At 35.0% G+C, this 20,647-nt stretch overlaps 1 protein-coding gene and 1 pseudogene across 1 annotated transcript; both read right to left on the bottom strand.

Moving 5' to 3' along the window:
* Positions 1–203: 203 nt before the first annotated feature.
* Positions 204–1,644, bottom strand: LOC125170251 (olfactory receptor 6C3-like; annotated as a pseudogene).
* A 15,919-nt stretch (positions 1,645–17,563) lies between these two features.
* On the bottom strand, positions 17,564–18,700 carry LOC125170729 (olfactory receptor 6C6-like). The gene has a single exon (XM_047867430.1). The coding sequence runs from the start codon at positions 18,500–18,502 to the stop codon at positions 17,564–17,566; it is 939 nt and encodes a 312-aa protein (XP_047723386.1). The 5' UTR covers positions 18,503–18,700.
* Between the last annotated feature and the right edge of the window lie 1,947 nt (positions 18,701–20,647).

Here is a 20,647-nt window from a genome sequence, read left to right as displayed (position 1 = left end):
CATTCAACTCTATTAGCTGAGTGAGAAGAACTAGACAGATACTATAGATATTGTGCAAAAAATATAATTGTTAGAGAATTTGTTTCATATTATTTATAGCTTTAAAAAGGAAATGTAAAAAAAAAATAAGGAAAATGTGATATTAGTAACAGAAGATAAAATTTAAGGATAAATCAATTAAAAGAGTGTTTCCTCAAGTCTTTTTAAAACCTTTTTATTATTTGGAACAATCAGGAAAATGATTTATACTTTATAGCTACTGGCTATATTCAGAATTGTAAATCAGTGAGGAAATTGAACCTACAGACAGTTTGAAAGATAGACACAACATAGTTACTTTCAGTGTACAAGAAAGCTTAAGCAAATGAGCACAGTCTTGCTGCCGGAAGCTGAGTTATCCAACCAGCCTGATGGCAGGGCCCAGGCGGTAGACGGATCAGGACTGCAGGGCTGCCCATCAACAGTGAAACTTCTTGTACTCCCACTTTTATGTAATTTGGCCTTAATAAAAGTACCTGGGGAATTGTCTGTTGGGGAATTGCCCTCGACAGGCCCCCTGGGAAAAGAACCATTGGGGAAAGAAAATAAGGTTCCTTAAGCTGGAGTTGGACTCTGGCACCTTGCAGATATCTGTGAGCTGGATATGGGAGCATATTGTAGAAGTCAAAATTTTGTTTTTCCTTTAGTGGATCTTCCCAATAACATCCTTTCTTGTTAATACATACTTTCATTTGTTTCTAGAAAACACTATGAAGTAAAGTTTTGAAAGCTTGTTTTACTTGCTGGTTCCTCAGGGTATAAATAAAAGGGTTCAACATAGGGCAATTGAGATGTTGAGAATAGCTACCCCTTTGGTCAGTGATGCTCTTTCTTTTGCTGAAGGCTTGACATACATGAATATACAGCTCCCATAAGAGATGGAAATGACAATCAAGTGAGAGGAACATGTGGAGAAAGCCTTTTTCCTCTGAGTAGAGGACGGGATTCTCAGAATGGTGCTAAGAATGCACATGTAGGAAAGAATCACGAATGCCAACGTGAAGAGCAGAGTAGCAAAAGCAAAGTAAAAGCCAATCATCTCTAAAAGCCACGTATCTGAGCACGAGAGTTGTAAAATGGGGAAATAGTCACAGGAGAAATGATCGATTACATTGGCAGCACAGAAATCTAGCTGGAGGATGAGCATGAGTGGTGGGAAAATGGTAAGGAATCCCCCCAGCCATGACCCAAAGACCAGTAGGGTGCAGATTTTCTTGTTCATGATGGTGGTGTAGCGAAGAGGCCTGCAGATGGCAACGTAGCGATCAAAAGACATGGCAGTGAGAAGAAAAAACTCAGACACACCCATGAAGATGAAGAAAAATAGCTGAGCTAAACAATCGTTATAGGAAATGGTCTTGACTTTAGTAATGATTGTCCCCCAAAATCTGGGAATAGACACACTGGTGAATGTAATTTCTAAGGAGAAATTCCACAGGAAGAAAATACATAGGACAGTCTGTCAAGGTGAGGATGATGATGGTTGGGTTTCCAGTGACACTTAATATATAAACCTTAAGCAGAATGATAAAGATTATAGCTTAAAGCTTTGGGTCATCTGAGATGCCCAAGAGAACAAATTCTAATCATTGTATGGTTTTGCATACTGATTTTTATCATCTTTAAGCAAAATCTGTGAAAAACAAAACAGAGTTTGTGAATGGTAAAGGAATTGAAGATCAAATGTTTGCACTATTAGTTCCAATGAAATGAAGCCAATGGAACTTTTTTCCTGTTTGCCTTTTTGCAATATCCATTCAATCCCATTAAGTAGAAATATTTTGCACATCCTCTGTTGAAAAGGAAAAATGTATTCTTAGGTCTATATTAAAAGTCCACTCACGAGTGACTTTATATAGCATCTGTACTTGTAACCAAATTTTCTATATGTGCAATATATCTCTTATTTATATATTTCTACAACAATATTTAGTAATTATATCTGTAATTTAGATATTGAGATATTGTTTTCAGGTTTCCAGGATTGCATGCTTTTAGGACTGAAATATCTAATTTTGAGTTTTAATTTTCATGCCATGTATAAACTTTAGTTTGTTGTAAAGCTTTGTTGGAAACTGATGACTCAAACACAATTCCTGAGCTTAATTAATAATAATTGTCATTATTTTTATTCTTAATATACATTCTTTTTAATATGCTCATTAGATAAATGTATTTCTAATCATAAAAATATAGGACTAGAATTGTCTTAGCTGTAATAAGAGTAAAGTTCTTAATTTATGGGAAAAAAAAACTTGAAGCCAGTGATATCCATACTTACATAGATAGAGCTATATCAGTAATATAGTCCCTTTATATCATTTTTATGTTCCTCATTTAAATTAACAATTGACTTTGTTTTGTAACTATATTCACTTTGTCTTTTCACTCTTAAACTTGTTTGAGTACAAGAAGGGACTCATAAAGGAGTTTTTTTTTTTTATCACAAAATATCTCATTGCCTTCTTTCTAGAAGACTAAGTAAAAAATTCTCTATAAGATTTACTTTATAGAAACCACAAATTGCTAAAATGTAGTCTATATGACTTCTGTCTATGTTGTTCTCTCTTTATCTTAGCAACCAGCTTTTATTTGTGCTATTTATTGTACTTTTTTAAAAAATGAAAATCACTGGCAATGTAATGTGAATCAAGTTAGTATCAGTAATTAATTCTCCCATGTCACATTTTATACATTAGAATGAAATTCACTTATTATGCATTGTCACATTTCAAAGAGCTCCTTTTTATGTCTGTACTTCTTTTTACAGCATTAATTGGAGAAGTCAGTAGGTGGTAAGTGTCAAAGATTGTATTGTGCCTTATTTTCCTTCTTTTATGTTATTTCCTTGACAATCAGCATTGTCTTCCTTTAGAAAAAGACACATTTTTGGGGCACCTGGGTGGCTCAGGTTGAGCTTCCAACTTCAGCTCAGGTCATGATCTCATAGTTCATGGGTTCGAGCCCTACATCGGGCCCTGTGCTGACAGCTCAGAGCCTGGAACCTGCTTCGGATTCTGTGTCTCCCTCTCTCTGTCTGCCCTTCCCCATTCACACTGTCTCTCTGTTTCTCAAAAATAAATAAACATTAACAATTTTTTTAAAAAGACACATTTTTGACACATTTCAGCAAAATTGGCATATCAAAAGACAGAGACTGCTAATAGTTTTTGAACAAACTGAAATATTAAAATATAAAATTAAAAATAGTAAATATGTTAAAGTAGTAATTTGGAGATCCCTGCAATGTATTCCAAAAAATAACCTTATTAATGGGAGAAAGATAAAAATACATGTATTCACAAATACAAAACATACTTTATTTCTGATATGTCTAATGATCCCAGACAAAAATATAATCCCAGATTTTCTTAATTTGCTTAAAATATGGGAGGCAATGCATTCATAATATACTTCAGGAGACTTTTTGTCCTTCATTTACCCTTGCTCTGTCTATTGCATTTTCACACAGAGAAAATGCAGGCTTGATTGCTATATAGCCTCTGCTAAAAGGAAAGGAATTTTTCTTTATCTCTTTTATCTTTCCATATAAGCATAAACATTGTTGTGACCTAAATTTCAAGAAATTACTATTGTAACCCTGAGAGTGCTTTAAGTAAATTTCCAGGGAATACTGCTTCCTGACTGTAAGGTAAAACATTTCAAAGCTCACTGGATATGATAAAGATTAATACTATCTGAAGATAAAACAAATATACCTTCTCTAGTCACTCTTATAAATGTATGAGAGACCAGAATAAAGAAAATCAGAATGCAGGCAAGATGGTCTTATGCGGTATAGTGATGTCATAACATCCATCTTTCCAGAAAGCTAAGCAACACAGTGAGACTAAAAGCAAAAATGTACCTACCAGTGTGTACAATCAACCTGGTTTCCCCTTGGCTGTATTTAATTTTTCTAGTATGCACATGGCATTCAATCTATACTCAGGAGATAATTTATTCTCAGTTGCTTCATGGTTCATTAAATATAGAGCTGAACTCCACCACAGTAAACCCTTCATTGAGGGTGGCACTCAGGTTTTATTCATTTATACATCTCTACCAGAACAAAGAAGAATGAATTAGTCAAGACAGAATTGTAATATTAAAATTTTTTTTAATGTTTCTTTATTTTTGAGAGAGAGAGAGAGAGAGAGAGACAGAGTGTGAGTGGGAGAGGGTCAGAGAGAGAGTGAGACACAGAATCCGAATCAGGCTTCAGGTTCTGAACTGTCAGTGCAGTGCCTGATGTGGAGCTCAAACTCATGAAGGATGAGATCTGAAGATCTCATCTGATCTGAGCCGAAGTCAGATGCTTAACCGACTGAGCCGCCTAGGCGCCCCCGTAATATTTTTAAAAATCAGAAAGGTATTTTAAACTCATTTTTAAATTTTAAGAGTTATATAGACTTAATGCCTTGAGAAATAATGTCAGAGAATCAATTATCAAATCAATGGTATATGATGTCAGATGGCATGGCCCTTATGTTTTCTAACTCATCCTCCATTTGCCCTCACAGCTTCAAATCAACCAGTATTAAATATTTATAGTATATCCTTTCAGAGATTTTTTCTGTATATTCACTCACAAACACAGTCATATTCACACACTCAGAGGCAATTTTTAAAATATAGTAATGCAGTTTTACTACAGAAAATATTTTTGCAATTTTTCTTTTTTTCTTTTTCAGTTAACAATATACAATGGGTATCATTCCTTATAAATTTTCTACATGGGACTCATCCTTTTATAACGAGTTCATGGAACACCAAAGGAGACTTCTAATAATTTAATAATTACATTGTTTGTTAAGATTCAGGGGATTAACTTGCCATCGATTTTCCATCATTTGCTACAATGCTAAGTCCATTTTTATGCTCATTTGCATATATACAAGTGCTACCTGAAAATATATATGAGTACCAAATCTTGATAGATACTTCAAAATTTCACTCCTACAGACAAGAATGTGTCCTTTTCATTGCATCCTAACCATCACAGGTATTAAAAATCATTACATTTTATAAAAGAGAGACAAAAATGGAGCCATAATTCACGTAATGATATAGTATCATATAGATCAGATCACAGTTCCTAGATTTTGAGGTTAAAGTGACTCAATATCTTAGTAAAATTGCAAAATTTATTTAATTTACAAAATGTATTAATCCTTTATATCAATTTCTTTATTCATAAAATGGGAGGACTAGTAGTCTTAACTCCTAGGATATTGTAAAAATTAAGTGAAATAATGAATGGAAGTCATTCACCCTCACATATGTTATTTTCCCTACTGGAACTGGTTTCTTTGGCATCTAAATTCACTTCTAATCATTCATAAATGTTAATTTATCTGTTTATTTGCTTATATTTGAGTATAGTTGACACAAAACTATTAGTTATATTGGTACATTAGTTACATTATTACATTAGCTTCAGGTGGAAAAGTAGTGATTCTACAAGTTTACACATTATGCTACTTTTACCACAAGTGTAGCTATACAATGCTGTTACCATACAATGCTATTACAATAACATTGGCTGTATTCCTCATGCAGCATGTTTTATTCCTATGACTCATTCATTCCATAATGGAAGCCTGTACCTCTCACTCCTATTTAGCCATTTTGTACCCCTGCTCCCCTCTGGCAACCTTCATTTTGTTCTATTTATGGTCTTTTTGTCTGTTTTTTGTGTTTGTTTATTCCTTTGTTTTGTTAATGCTAGTTTAATTTTACCCTTTATAGTAGTCTTCTTGATTCTTTGATTTTCTCAAACTTTGGTAATTCCCTGTGCTACCTCTTTGTAGTAGTAATTATATTTTGATTGTTAACAAGGTGTCATCCTTCCTAGAATAAGTTTCACAGTGTGCTACAATGTGGTTATTTAAAGTATGAATCCAACAAAGTAGGTTTAGAGGGAACATACCTCAGCATAATAAAACCCATATATGAAAAACCCACAGCTAATATCATCCTCAATGGAGAAAAATGGAGAGCTTTTCCTCTATAGTCAGGAACAAGACCGGGATGTCCATTTTCACCACTGGTATTTAACATAGTACTGGAAGTCCTCGAAATCTGCAAGGAGGAAGTAAAACTTTCCCTATTTGGAGGTGACATGATAATATATATATATATATATATATATATATATATATATAGGAAACCCAGAGTCACCTGTGTGGCTCTCAGTTGGTTAAACATCTGACTCTTGATTTTGGCTCAGGTCATGCATCATCTCATGGTTTGTGAGATCCAGCCCCACATTGGGATCTGTGCAGACAGCGCCCAGCCTGCTTGGGATTCCTTCTCTCCCTTTCTTTCTGCTCCTCCCCAGCTTGTTCTCTCCCTCCCCCGCCCCTTTCTCTCTCTCAAAATGAAAAAATAAATGTAAAAAACAAAACCAGAAAAATGAATTCAGTAAACTCACAAGATACAAAATCAATCTACAGAAATCTGTTGCATTTCTATACACCAATGATGAAGCAGCAGAAAGAAAAATTAAAACAACAATCCTATTTACAATTATACCAAAAACAATAAGATACATAGGAATAACCTAACCAAAATGGTGAAAGAACTATACTGAAAACTATAAAACTATAAAACTATACTGATGAAAGAAATCGAAGATGACACAAGCAAATGGAAAAACATTCCATGTTCCTGGATTGTAAGAACAAATATTGTTAAAATGTCTATACCACACAAATGCAATCCCTATCAAAATACCAACAGCAATTTTCACAGAGTTAGAACAATCATAAAAATTTGTATGGAAACAAAAAAGACCCCAAATAGACACAGCAACCTTGAAAAAGTAAAGCAAAGCAGGAGGCATCACAATTCCAGACTTCAAGTTACATTACAAAGCTGTAGTGATCAAAACAGTATGGTATTAGCACAAAAAGAGACACATAGATCCATAGAACAGAATGGAAAACCTAGAAATGAACCCACAACTATATGGTCAATTAACCTACAACAAAACAGGAAATAATATCCAATGGGAAAAAGACAGTCTCTTTAAAAAATGGTGTTGCACAGCAACATGCAAAAGAATGAAACTGGACTAGTTTCTTACACCATACTTTCTTACTTTCTTACACCAAAATAAATTCAAAATTGATTAAATGTGAGAGCTGAAACCATAAAAATCCTAGAAGAGAGTCCAGGTAGTAACCTTTCACATCAGCTGTAGCAATTATTTTCTAGATATGTCTCCTGAGGCAAGAGAAACAAAAGCAAAAATAAACTATTGAGACTACACCAAAATAAAAAGTTTCTACACAGCAAAGGAAGCAGTCAACAAAACTAAAAGGCGACCTATGGAATGGGAGAAGATATTTGCAAATGATACATCTGCTAAAGGGTTAGTATCCAAAAATTTTAAAGAAATTATAAAATTCAACACTCCAAAAACAATCCAGTTAAAAAATGGGCAGAAGACATGAATACACATTTTTTTACAAAGAAGACATCCAGATATGAAATAGACACATGAAAAGATGCTTAGCATCACTGATCCTAAAGAAAATACAAATCAAAACTACAATAAGGTATCACCTCACACCTGTCAGAATGGTTAAAATCAACAATATAAGAAATAACAAGTTTCATAAGGATGGGGAGAAAGGGGACCCCTTTTGCACTGTTGGTGGCAATGCGAAATGGTACAGCCACTGTGGAAAACAATATAGAGTTTCCTCAAAAAGTTAAAAATAGAACTACCCTATGATCCTGCAATTGCATTACTAGATATTTACCTGAAAGATACAAAAATTCAAAGGGATACATGCACCCCAATATATGTATACATAATTATGCATATATAATGGAATATTACTTAGCCATATATGGTGGAATAGTACTTAGCCATGAAAAATAATGAAATCTTGCTATTTGCAATGATGTGGATGGAGGTAAGAAATATTAAGCTAAGCAAAATAAGTCAATCAGAGAAAGACAAATACTGTATGATTTCACTCATATGTGGAATTTCAGAAACAAAACAAATGAGTAAATGGAAAAAAAAGAAAGAGGGAGGCAAACTAAGAAATAGACTCTTAACTATAGAGAACAAACTGTTACCAGATGGGAGGTGGTGGAGGATGGGTGAAATAGTTAATGGGGATTAAGGAGGGCATTTGTGATAGCACTGGGTGTTGTATGGAAGTGTTGGGTCACTGAGTTGTATACCTGAAACTAATATTACGCTATATGTTAACTAACTAGAATTTAAATAAAGATTTAAAAATAAATAAACAATCAAAATAGTTAATTGATTTATTAAGGAATAAATGAACAAACACTTCTCCTTTCATGATCTGGTATTTACTGAGTAAAAAGAATTTATTTTAGAATACCTTGTTGCAGAGGTCTTACTCTCCCTGGGATATTCTAGAGCTTAATATTTAGACTTGTGCTACCCTCATGGGAAATTAATCTACTTTAGTGGTGACATAATTCATTACCCTGCTTTTATCACTCTTTTTTTCTCATTTTTTTCCTCCATTACATTAGAAATATAATTTTCAACCAGGTTGCAAAAGATATTGGAATTTATATGAGTGGGTTACATGGATTAAATATTCATAGTGTCAGGATCTTGAAATAATGTCCTATAAATTGAACAAAAAGATGCAGAATGAGTCTCATCTCTGCTTCTTTTAATATATGAAATTTATTGTCAAATTAGTTTCCACACATCACCCACCCTCCCCACCCCCCCATCAACCCTCAGTTTGTTCTCAGTTTTTAAGAGTCTCTTATGCTTTGGCTCTCTCCCACTCTAACCTCTTTTTTTTTTTTCTTCCCCTCCCCCATGGGTTTCTGTTAAGTGTCTCAGAATCCACATAAGAGTGAAAACATATGGTATCTGTCTTTCTCTGTATGACTTATTTCACTTAGCATAACACTCTCCAGTTCCATCCACATTGCTACAAAGGGCCATATTTCATTATTTCTCGTTGCCACGTAGTACTCCATTGTGTATAAAATGGATCCAAAATGGATGAAGGACCTGAATGTGAGACAGGAAACCATCAAAACCCTAGAAGAGAAAGCAGGAAAAGACCTCTCTGACCTCAGCCGCAGCAGTTTCTTACTTGACACATCCCCAAAGGCAAGGGAATTAAAAGCAAAAATGAACTACTGGGACCTTATGAAGATAAAAAGCTTCTGCACAGCAAAGGAAACAACCAACAAAACTAAAAGGCAACCAACGGAATGGGAAAAGATATTTGCAAATGACATATTGGACAAAGGGCTAGTATCCAAAATCTATAAAGAGCTCACCAAACTCCACAGCTGAAAAACAATCCAGTGAAGAAATGGTTAGAAAACATGAATAGACACTTCTCTAAAGAAGACATCCGGATGGCCAACAGGCACATGAAAAGATGCTCAATGCCACTCCTCATCAGGGAAATACGAGTCTCATCTCTTCTAATTTGCTCCCAATACTGATATCACACTATGGACAAAGCCATGCAATAATTTGCAATTTCTGAGACTAGGTCTTTGGTTATTTTTAAAGTATCTGCATTGTCTGTTGCCAGCTTGACCTTACAAATACTTTCTTAGTTGTTCCTTCAGTGGAGTGGAAAAACTGGGATGCTATTTCTGAGAGTTCCCTTCTCTGAATGGTTCTAATTTATATTTTGTCCATGAGAGGACTTGGTACAAAATCTGAAAGTTGGAAGGGAAGCAGAGGATATTGTTCAGTTTGTAGTCAGGCTGGTGAGTGGAGGCTAGATCCATAGTGGATTTTCAGGAAGTATTTGAGAACTACCTACCCACTTTATTGTTAAGATTATGCTTAACAATATGCTCTCTCAGAAATAACTGAGAGTCACTATGATTTCCCATTAAGCTTTCTTGACCCATTTTCTATAAGGCTTCAACATGAGATACTTGGGGTTAGTTTCCTCAACATTCTATCTGATGTTCAAACGTTTCCTTCTCTATCTCTGTCATCAGTTTTATTTATTTTATTTTTAAAGTTTATTTTTATTTATTTTTGAGAGAGAGAGAGAAGGGAAGAGAGAATACCAACAAGGCTCCACACTATGAGCATAGAGCCTGATGTGGGGCTTGATCTCATGAACAGTGAGATAATGACCTGAGCGGAGATAAAGAGCTGGATGCTTAACTGACTGAGCCATGCAGGCACCCCTATTTCATTATTTTAAAAGCTACAATTCCTCCATTATCTCCTTTATTTCCAGAGTAGTTACAGAAATCCTACCTTCAAATGAACCCTGACTAATAATAGGACCCATGCTGTAAGAATTTACAAATTTGTGATTTCCTATAATTACAATATTTTGTGATTTCATATATATCTGACAGCATAACTCTAAAACAAATAAATATGCTGACTCATGAGAGGTTAGCAAAGACAGGAGGTAAGACAGTGTACTATTATTCTTCAGCATCTCTTTGTGAGTATCAACTCCTAAAGATCAACTGAGCTGCTAGCACAAAGGAGAAAAGTAGGTAGAATTTTGCATCATGCTACATTAGAAGAATAGAAGATGTTAATTAGGAGTTGGGATGAGATGCCAAAAAAGCCACAAAATGGTGATGGTATTCCTCTACATGTGTCCTTCTTATGTTCCTCTAAAAATAATTCCTGTAATTCTGTAACTCCAACTGCCATGGAGAATGGGAATTGAGTAGTAGATTCACCAAGGCATAGGGGGAATAACTCCTTCCAATTAGTTTCCCTTTGGCAGACGCTTATCAGAAGGACATTATGGGAGGATACAGGCTTTTAGGGATTGACGTTTCAGTATATGGTGTGTGCTTGATTGTTACAGTGATCAAAGAAAATGACTCAGTCTTGTGGAAAGATTCCTCAGAGAATATGGGCACCAGTGTGTGGGAATTGGGAGGGAAATCTGGCTATCACAAAAGATCACCAGAGGTCTAAATTTTCTAAATCAAATATGCTAAATTAGATTTGGCTAAATTGCATTAGCAAAAAGGAAAAAAGTAAGGATGCATGCAATAAAATGGGTAAACGTCAAAAATATGACTGAACAAGAGAAACCAAACTTTAAAGTTCATAATTTGTGATTTCTTTTATAAGAAATTCCAAAAAGAAAAAAGAAAAAAAAAGAAATTCCAGAAAAAAACAAAAGTAATGTATGTGACCATAGGACATCAGTGGACACCTGAATTCAATGGCAGGCATGGAGAGTAGAGGGAATGGTTTTGAAGAGGCAAAGAGAATTATTTAGTATAATGAAGATATTCTGTATATGTTTTGTCCATATTTGCCCAAATCTATGGGATAAAAATGATTGCATATGCTTTTATGTAAGATATACTTAATAAACTTGATTACATTGACACAACCAGAATGGATCAGGAATTTTTAATTTACAAATGGTTTAAAATATAGAAAGATCCCCAAACACAGAAATAAAAAATTATACCTTGAATTTCTTCCAAGGGTCACTATCATTTGCATAATATAGTGATTTTGACCAACGTCCAGGGTTTGATTATTTCTACACAGAACACTAACTGATAATGTTTATAAATACTGTATACTGCAATCAACTTCTTCCAAACTCTTGTTCATGTTGGCACTTTTTGGCCTCTTCCTATGAATCACAAATGTTCTTAATGGCATCAGAGTGGTAAATCCTTTCCAGAAAATTTTCGATTTACTTTGCCCAGATCCATCAGAGGAATTAGTATCTATGGCAAATCTAGCCTTGGGAAATGTATTTCTTAGATTATAAGACTTGAAAATCAAAATTATTTCTTGGTCCATGGGCTGCAGAATAGTTGTGTTAGCAGCCATGAAAACAACATCAATCTTATTGTACAACTCCATGAGAGCTCTTGAGTGGTCAGGCGCATTGTCAGTGAAAAGCAATATTTCAAAAGGAATCTTTTACTGAAAAGTCTCAACAGTGAGCTTAAAATATGTAGTAAACCATGTTTTAAACAGATGTGCTGTCATCTAGGCTTTGTTATTCAATTTACAGAGCACAGAGCGTAATTCTTTTTTTGTTTATTTTTGACAGAGAGAGAGACAGACAGAGACAGAGACAGAGTGGGGGAGGGGCAGAGAGAGCGAGAAGGAGACATAGAATCCAAAGCAGGCTCCAGGCTCTGAGCTGTCAGCATAGAGCCCAATGGGAGGCTCAAACTCACAGACTGTGAGATCATGACCTCAGCTGAAGTTGGATGCTTAACTGACTGAGCCACCCAGGCACCCTGGTTTAGCATAATTCTTAAGAGCCCTAGGATTTTCAGAATAGTCAATGAGCATTGGTTTCAATTTAGAGTTACTAGCTGCATTAGCCCTAACAAGAGAGTCAGCCTATCCTTTGGAGCTTTGAAGCAAGGCATTGGCTACTCTTCTTTGCTATAGAAGTTCTCTATGGCATCTTTTCCCACTATAAGTCTTTTTCATCTACATTTAAAAAATTGGTGTTTAGGCTACCTTCATTAATTATCTCAGCTAGCTCTTCTGGATAACTTGCTGCAGCTACTACATGATACTTCCTGCTTCATTTTGTAATTTTATGTTATGGAGATGGCTTCTTTCCTTAAATCTCATGAGCCTTTTTGGATAAATACCTAGTAGTGCAATTGGTGTGTGTGTGTGTGTGTGTGTGTGTGTGTGTGTATACATGCATACATACATATACATAAATACACACACACACACACAAAATAGATACTACTCAGTGATCAAAAAGAGTGAAATCTTGCTATTTGCAACAATGTGATTGGAACTAGAGCATATTATGCTCAGTGAAATAAGTCAGGCAGAGAAAGACAAATATATGACTTCAATCATATGTGGAATTTAAGAAACACAATGGATGAACATAGAGAAAGAGAAGGAAAAATAAGATTAAATCAGAGATGGTGGCAAACCATAAGAGACTCTTAAACACAGAGAACAAATGGGGTTACTAGAGGGGTATTGGGTAGGGGGATGGGCTAGTGGGTGATGGGCATTAAGGAGGACACTTGGGATGAGCACTGGGTGTTATATGTAAGTGATGAATACTTGGGTTCTACTCCTGAAAGCATTACACTGTATATTAACTAACTGGCATAAAAAAAATACAAAAACAGCAAAAATACAAAAATGAAATCTCATGAACCAATCTCTGCTAGCTTCAGACTTTTTTTTTTTCTGTAGCTTCCTCACCTCTCTCAATCTGCATAGAATTGAAGAAATTGCTCTGGATTAGGCTTTGGCTTATGGGAATGTGGTGGCTGGTTTGATCTTCTATCCAGACCATTACAACTTTCTCCATGTCATAAATAAGACTGTTTCACTTTTGGAGTGCCTGGGTGGCTCAGTCAGTTCAGGTGGCTCATCAGCTCAGGTCATGATCTCGTGGTCTGGATCTCGTGGTCTGTGAGTTCAAGCTCCCTGTCGGGCTCTGTGCTGACAGCTCAGAGCCTGGAGCCTGCTTTGGATTCTGTGTCTCCCCCCGTGCCCCTCCCCCACTCGTGCTCTGTCTCGCTCTGCCTCTCAAAAATAAATAAATGTTAAAAAATTTAAAGAAAATTTACTCACTTTCTTATCACTCATGTGTTCGCTGGAGTAGCACTTTTAATTTCTTCAAGAACTTTTTCTTTGAATTCACAACTTAATAATTAGCACAAGAGAACTAGCTTTTGGCCTGTCCTGGCTGTTGACATGTCTTCCTCATTAAACTTAGTCATTTCTAGCTTTGATTTCAAGTGAGAGACAAGTGATTTTTCCTTTCACTTGAACACTTAGAGACCACTGTAGGGTCATTATTTAGCCTCATTTTAATATTGGTGTGTGTCAAGGAATAGAGAGGCCAGAGGAGAGAGAGAGAAAGGGGAACAGCTGGTCAGTGGAACAGTCAGAACACACATGACATTTACTGATCACATTTGCTGCCTTATATGGACATTGTTTATGGTGTTCTAAAACAATTACAATTACTATTGTATGTTACTACATCAAAGGTCACAGATTACCATAACAAATATAATGATAATGAGAAAGCTTGAACTCTTGTGAGAATTACCACAATGTGATACAGAGATGAGCAATGCTGTTGAAAAAATGGTGACTACATTTGCTTGATGCAGAATTGCCACAAATTTCAATTTGTAAGGAATGCAATATATGCAAAGTGCAATAAAGCAAAGCAATATCTCAATAAAATGAGATGTTCTTGTACCACATTTTTTTTTTTTTGTCCATTCATCATTTCAAGGTTACTTAGGTTGTTTCTACTTTTTGGCCCTTATGCATGATGCTACTATGGAAATGTGTGTAAGAGTTTTTGTGTGAGCGTGTGTTTTCAATTCCCAGAAGTAGAATGTCTGAGTTATATGGTAACTCTATATGTAACTTTTTGTTGAGCTGCCAGACTTTTCCGAGTGGCTGCACATTTTACATTCCCGCCAGCAATGTATGAGCGTTCCAATTTCTGTACATCATCACTTGTTATTCTGTATAATAGCACTTGTTATTTTTTGTGATGTATATAACCAACATATATGTACACAGCACACATACATATTATAACTGCCCCAGTGACTGCAAAATGGTATGTCATTGTGGTTTTGACTTGCATTTTCCTAGTGACTACTGTTCTGGAGCATCTTTTCATGTCATTTTGTCCATTTGTCTATCTTCTTTGAAGAAATGTCTACTCGGGGCCTTTGTCTATATTTTGTTGAGTTTTTGGTTTTTTTTTTATTGTTCCCTTAGAGAAGTTAGTTTATATGAATTTAACCAAGGAGTGCAACACTTGTACAAAAGAAATAACAAAACAAAAAAATTTTAAAAGTCCTAAATAAATAAAGGCATCCCATGTTACTGGATAGTAGATTTGACATTGTTAATTAAGATGGTAATATTGCCCAAACTTATCTACTCTATGGAATCAGTGCAATCCTCATTAAAATTTCAACTGCTTTTTTTGCATAAACGGCCAAGCTAATCCTGAAATTCATCTGGAATTTCAAAGGACCCTGAATAATCAAAACAGTATTGAAAATGAGGAACAGGGGCGCCTGGGTGGCGCAGTCGGTTAAGCGTCCGACTTCAGCCAGGTCACGATCTCGCGGTCCGTGAGTTCGAGCCCCGCGTCGGGCTCTGGGCTGATGGCTCAGAGCCTGGAGCCTGTTTCCGATTCTGTGTCTCCCTCTCTCTCTGCCCCTCCCCCATTCATGCTCTGTCTCTCTCTGTCCCAAAAATAAATAAACGTTGGAAAAAAAATTAAAGAAAAGAAAAAGAAAATGAGGAACAAAATTGAAAGTAATACTTTCTGATTTCAAAACTGAATATAAAACTACCTTGATCAAGATAGTCAGATACTGAAATAGCAAACATAGCTCAAAGGAAGAGAACTGAGAACCCTATACTAGACCCATACATGGATGGTTAATTGATTTTTCACAAGGGTGCCAAGATTATTAATGGGGAAATAATATCCTTTTCAACAAATCATGTTCATGATAACTGAACATTTTTATGCAAAATGTGACTTTAATCTGTACCTCAAACCATACATAAAAATTAACTCAATAGAAATCAAAGACCTACATATAAGATCTAAAACTATAAATTTCTTAAAATAAATGATAAATATACATCTTTGCAACTTTGGATTAAGCAATGATTTTTCAAATATGACACCAAAAGCACCAGTAACAAAATAAAATAAATAAATACATTTGACTTCATCAAAATTAAAACTTTTGTGGCCAAAGTACACTATCAAGAAAGTGAAACAACAACCCAACGACTGAAAAAATACTCACAAACCATATCTAATAAGAGCCTAGTAGTTTTTAAAGAGCTTATTAGAAAGCTTTGGGGGCCTAGAATATAATAACTTGAGCTTATTTCCTTCTAACTGCCATAGAAAAGAAGATGGTTAACAGTGCAGGCTTAAAATAGTAAAATAAATCAGAACACAAACCTGAACTTAATTTTTTTCTTTTCAGGGCCACATGCATAGTAGTTACAGCATTAAATACCTTAGTGATTTTTTCACTCATGTTTCTCTGATGGAAAATTATATTCAGTATGGGCCTCTATATATTTCAGGGATTTCTTTGAAGGTCATTTTAAAAAAATCTGACAGGGTATCAGTAATGCTCCCTTCTTTAAAAGAATTAAATATATGAGTGAGTACATGCAGGAGTGGGCAGAAGAAAAGTCCAAGGAAGACACAAAAAGTCTGTTTTCATTTATGCCATATATCTAAATGTTCAACAGTTCGGCTCAGTTTGTTTTCCTAAATATCCCTGGAACCATCACCTGGAGCTTCAGATTCATTGACTATTGCATTTCAACTCTCAGAAAACTCATTTTGTTTAAAATATTAGCCCTCTAACTTGTCTTCCTGACTCCAACATCCAAAAACCCATCCTCAATATGTTTAACATAGCAGTCTTTAAAAATAAAAATCTACTTGCATAGGTTCTTATATTAAAAAAGAAAACTCTCGGGGTGCCTGGGTGGCTCAGTCAGTTAAGCAGCTCCAGCTCAGGTCATGATCTTAGGGTTTGTGGCTGCCCCAGCTCTCTGCTGTCATCATGGAGCCACTTTGGCTCCTGTCTCCCTCTCTTTCTGCCCTTCCTCTGCTCTGTCTCTCTCAAAAATAAATAAACATTAAAAAAACAACAACAAGAAATAAAACTCTCATTGGAGCCACATGCATCAGAATCAGCTACAGTCCATGTTTCTATACAGCAATCCAGGCAAATTGAAAAGACATTTTAGGGATAAGAACATTGACTTTGTTTAAAAGAGCTAACCAGGTGTGTGATTCTTATTCACTCCAGATTTTTAGGTCTATAGACCTACCAGATAAAGTCCTGGTGCATTTTAGGACATATGAGCCTTTTATGATTTGAAGCCTGCCTTTTTTTCTTGCCTTGTTGAAAATATTGGAATGACATTTGAAGAATTTCCTAGAGCCCCAGTGATAGCACATGTTGTTATATTGATGTCTGTATAATTCATAACATTCTTATGATGAATATCTACTACTTTTTTTTTTGAGGAGGTCAGTACCATGTTTTGTAAAGTAAATGAAATTTAACATTTGTGTTGTTAACTAAAGAGAGGACTCCTGCTGAGGCACAGAAAGGAATGCTAATCATAAAGAGAAACAGGAAAGGATAGATGTATTGTGCTGAAAGCTCTGGTTAAAATATTATCAGGTTAACTAATTGAAGGGCAGATTAAGTTATGAAATGAGTAAACATTTCTATTTACTTTTTTCTCCAAGTTTTTTTTTTTTCAACATTTTTTATTTATTTTTGGGACAGAGAGAGACAGAGCATGAACAGGGGAGGGGCAGAGAGAGAGGGAGACACAGAATCGGAAACAGGCTCCAGGCTCCGGGCCATCAGCCCAGAGCCTGACGCGGGGCTCGAACTCACGGACCGCGAGATCGTGACCTGGCTGAAGTCGGACGCTTAACCGACTGCACCACCCAGGCGCCCCTCTCCAAGTTTTAAAAATTAAAGTTTCTTTTCATTTTTTGAAAAAAGAGAAAGTCTTTTGGAGTATATCTTTGAAGGCTTGTTTCACTTGCTGGTTTCTTAGAGTGTAAATGAAAGGGTTTAATAAAGGGGCAACTGAGGTATAGATAACAGTTACACCTTTGGATAAAGTCACCCTTTCCTTTGCTGTTGGTTTTATGTAATTAAAGATACAGCTACCATAAGTAAGGGAGACCACAATTATATGAGAAGAACAAGTAGAAAAAGCCTTTGTTCTTTTCTGAGCAGAGGGGATTTTTAGAATGGTCTTGATAATATATGTGTAAGAAAGAATCACTAACAGCAATGTGACTAGGAGTGTTAAAATAGCTAAGACAAATGAAAATAATTCCAGGAAACGAGTGTCAGTGCAAGAAAGCTGCAGCACAGGGGAAATGTCACACATGAAATGATCAATTACTCTGGAAGCACAGAATTCCAATGTGAGTCCCAAGGCCAATGGTGGAAATGTAAATAGAAAGCCTGATGTCCATGAACTGAATAGAAGTTGGTAACACACTTTGTTGTTCATAATGACTGGATAATGTAGGGGTTTGCAGATTGCTACATAATGGTCAAAAGACATGGCAGCCAGTAGGTAAAATTCTGTAATTTCTAATAAGAGGAAAAAGAATAACTGAGATGCACAACTATCATAGGATATTGTTTTGTTTTTAGTCACGATGCTTATCAGGAATCTGGGAATACAGACTGTTGTCAATGAAGCTTCCAAGAAGGAGAAATTTCGGAGGAAAAAATACATGGGAGTCTTGAGGCTGGGATCTAGCAAGGTAAGAAGGATGATGGATAAGTTCCCCATTACACTCAACACATAATTTAGAAAGAGAAATACAAAAATCACAATATGCAGTTGTGGGTCATTGGTCAGTCCTAGGAGAATGAACTCCATCTCTCTTGACTGATTCCTCATTTCATATTTGAGTCCTATGAAATAGACATAGGAAAACAACCCCAAAAGTGGAAAGAAGAAAAATTTTTTTAAAAAAAAACTACAAACAGAAAGATAAACATAGTCAGAAATGTAAACAAGTTTAAAAGGTTGATCCAATTTAACAAGACAGATGATACGTAAAATTATAGCATAGATCAACCTATGCAGCCTCTGATTGTTCCATTTGAGCCACAGTTATAACAGTATTGAATTTTTTCTTTTTCCCTATTTGCAATTGAAAGATAATTTAAATTTGAGCTGATCATCTCCAGATGAGCTGAATTCTGTTTAAATGTTCTAAATAAACATAAGTATGACTTTAAATGTATTTTCTTTGTATATCTTATAAATTATTGAAAAAATACTTATAACATCTAGAAAATTGTACCAATGTCAACTTACAGCATTTATTCAAAAGTCCTTAGCTCACTAAAACACTTAAAAAATATGTGAAATATAGAAATAATGACAATTACATATTTTTATATGATTGAAATATTCTAATAATTAATATTCATTAATTATTTTGTCCCGATGTAGTACATCCCCATTGTTCCTTCATCTCATTTCACTTTATTATTTTTCTTTGGTTTCAAACACATCAGTCTTCTCATATTAGTTGCATTTAATCAGGAAGTTTTGACTATTGCATCTGCATGAAAATAGAAAAATCTATGACAGTTCTAAAGTCAATGGATATTATCTGACTTGTACTTGCAGAATTGCTTTTTATATATGATCTAGATATTTATTGCTAATTATAAATGACTTACCATATCTTGGATACGTTGATATACTTTTCTCCCTGTGGGAATATGGTAAAAACAGGAGTAAAAAATAAATGATGAGTATTTTCTCTCTTATAATATTATAAAAAAATTCAATATTTTAAGAGGCAATTTAATTCCAAAGGTTTTCTGGAGAAGAATTCTAAAACAGATACGTATTCTGGAAATTATCTGCATCTTTTAATATCTTTCACTTTCACTCACGCTCATTAAAATGACCCAGACATTACAAATAATTCAGTTAAAATCCTCTTTCAGGCCAGATAAGATTCATTTTCTGTCTTCTTTTCTTATATATTAAAATGAAGGAGAATATCTCCATAAAAACTCTAAGTGAAAATGCAATGCTCTAAATAGAAAGATGTTTTAGGAAGTTTCCCATATGAAAGGAACCCGAATTTTGTAACAAAGAATTCTTGCTTCAAATTGTGTGCTAACAATTAGAGCCACAGTTTTATCATTTTGCTCATAAGAGACACACGGGGATTAATTAAAATTACAAAAAAAATAATAATAATGCCCCCTAAGACTAGTGTCAGGGGGCATGTATGTAAAATATAAAATAAAAACAATAACAACCAAAAGAAAGAAGGAAGGAAATAAAAACTGTGAATTGCTTTAACCATAGAACTGAATTTTTTTGGGACACCTGGATGACTCAGTTGGTTAAGCATCCCACTCTTGATTTTGGCTCAGGTCATGATCTCACAGTTCATGACAGTGTGGAGCCTCCTTGGAATCTTCTCTGTCCCTCTCTCTCTACTGCTCCCCACTTCTCTCTCTCTCTCTCTCTCTCTCTATCAAAAATAAATAAATTTAAAAAACTTAATTTCTTTGACTATAAAACAGAACAGATATTCCCCCCAAAAGGTAGCTAGAACTAATTTAAACTCTAAAGTTGATGCCAACAAGAATTTCACATATTCCACTTCCCTGGGACAATATGACCAATTCTACATGTAAGAGGTTTTACCCCAAAAAGAAACCTCTCTTTTGCTTCCTAGTCAATGTTAGGATTTCATTAATTTATGACACATGCCCCAAATTGAAGGTGTACGGCAGTACCTACATGTTTCCTTATTTTTAAATTTTGAAACAATATAAACGTAAATAAAAAGAACAAATACACGATGAAGATCTTTTATTCCTGCACCATTTGATCCTCCCTCCATCTGCTCTCAGTAGAGTAGTATGTGTTTATGACAAAAAAGAATATATTCTACTAGATAAGTACAATATAACCATTGCTATCAGGACATTAACATTGCTACATTATTAACATGTTCTTCTCCAATCCTATTTAAGTTTCACCAATTGTCTAAAAATTTTCTTTATA

This window comes from Prionailurus viverrinus, chromosome B4, assembly GCF_022837055.1.
Source record: "Prionailurus viverrinus isolate Anna chromosome B4, UM_Priviv_1.0, whole genome shotgun sequence".
Classification (NCBI taxonomy): Eukaryota; Metazoa; Chordata; class Mammalia; order Carnivora; family Felidae; genus Prionailurus; species Prionailurus viverrinus.
The sequence above is the reverse complement of the archived record's forward strand: the minus strand, read 5'-3'. Positions and strand labels throughout refer to the sequence as shown.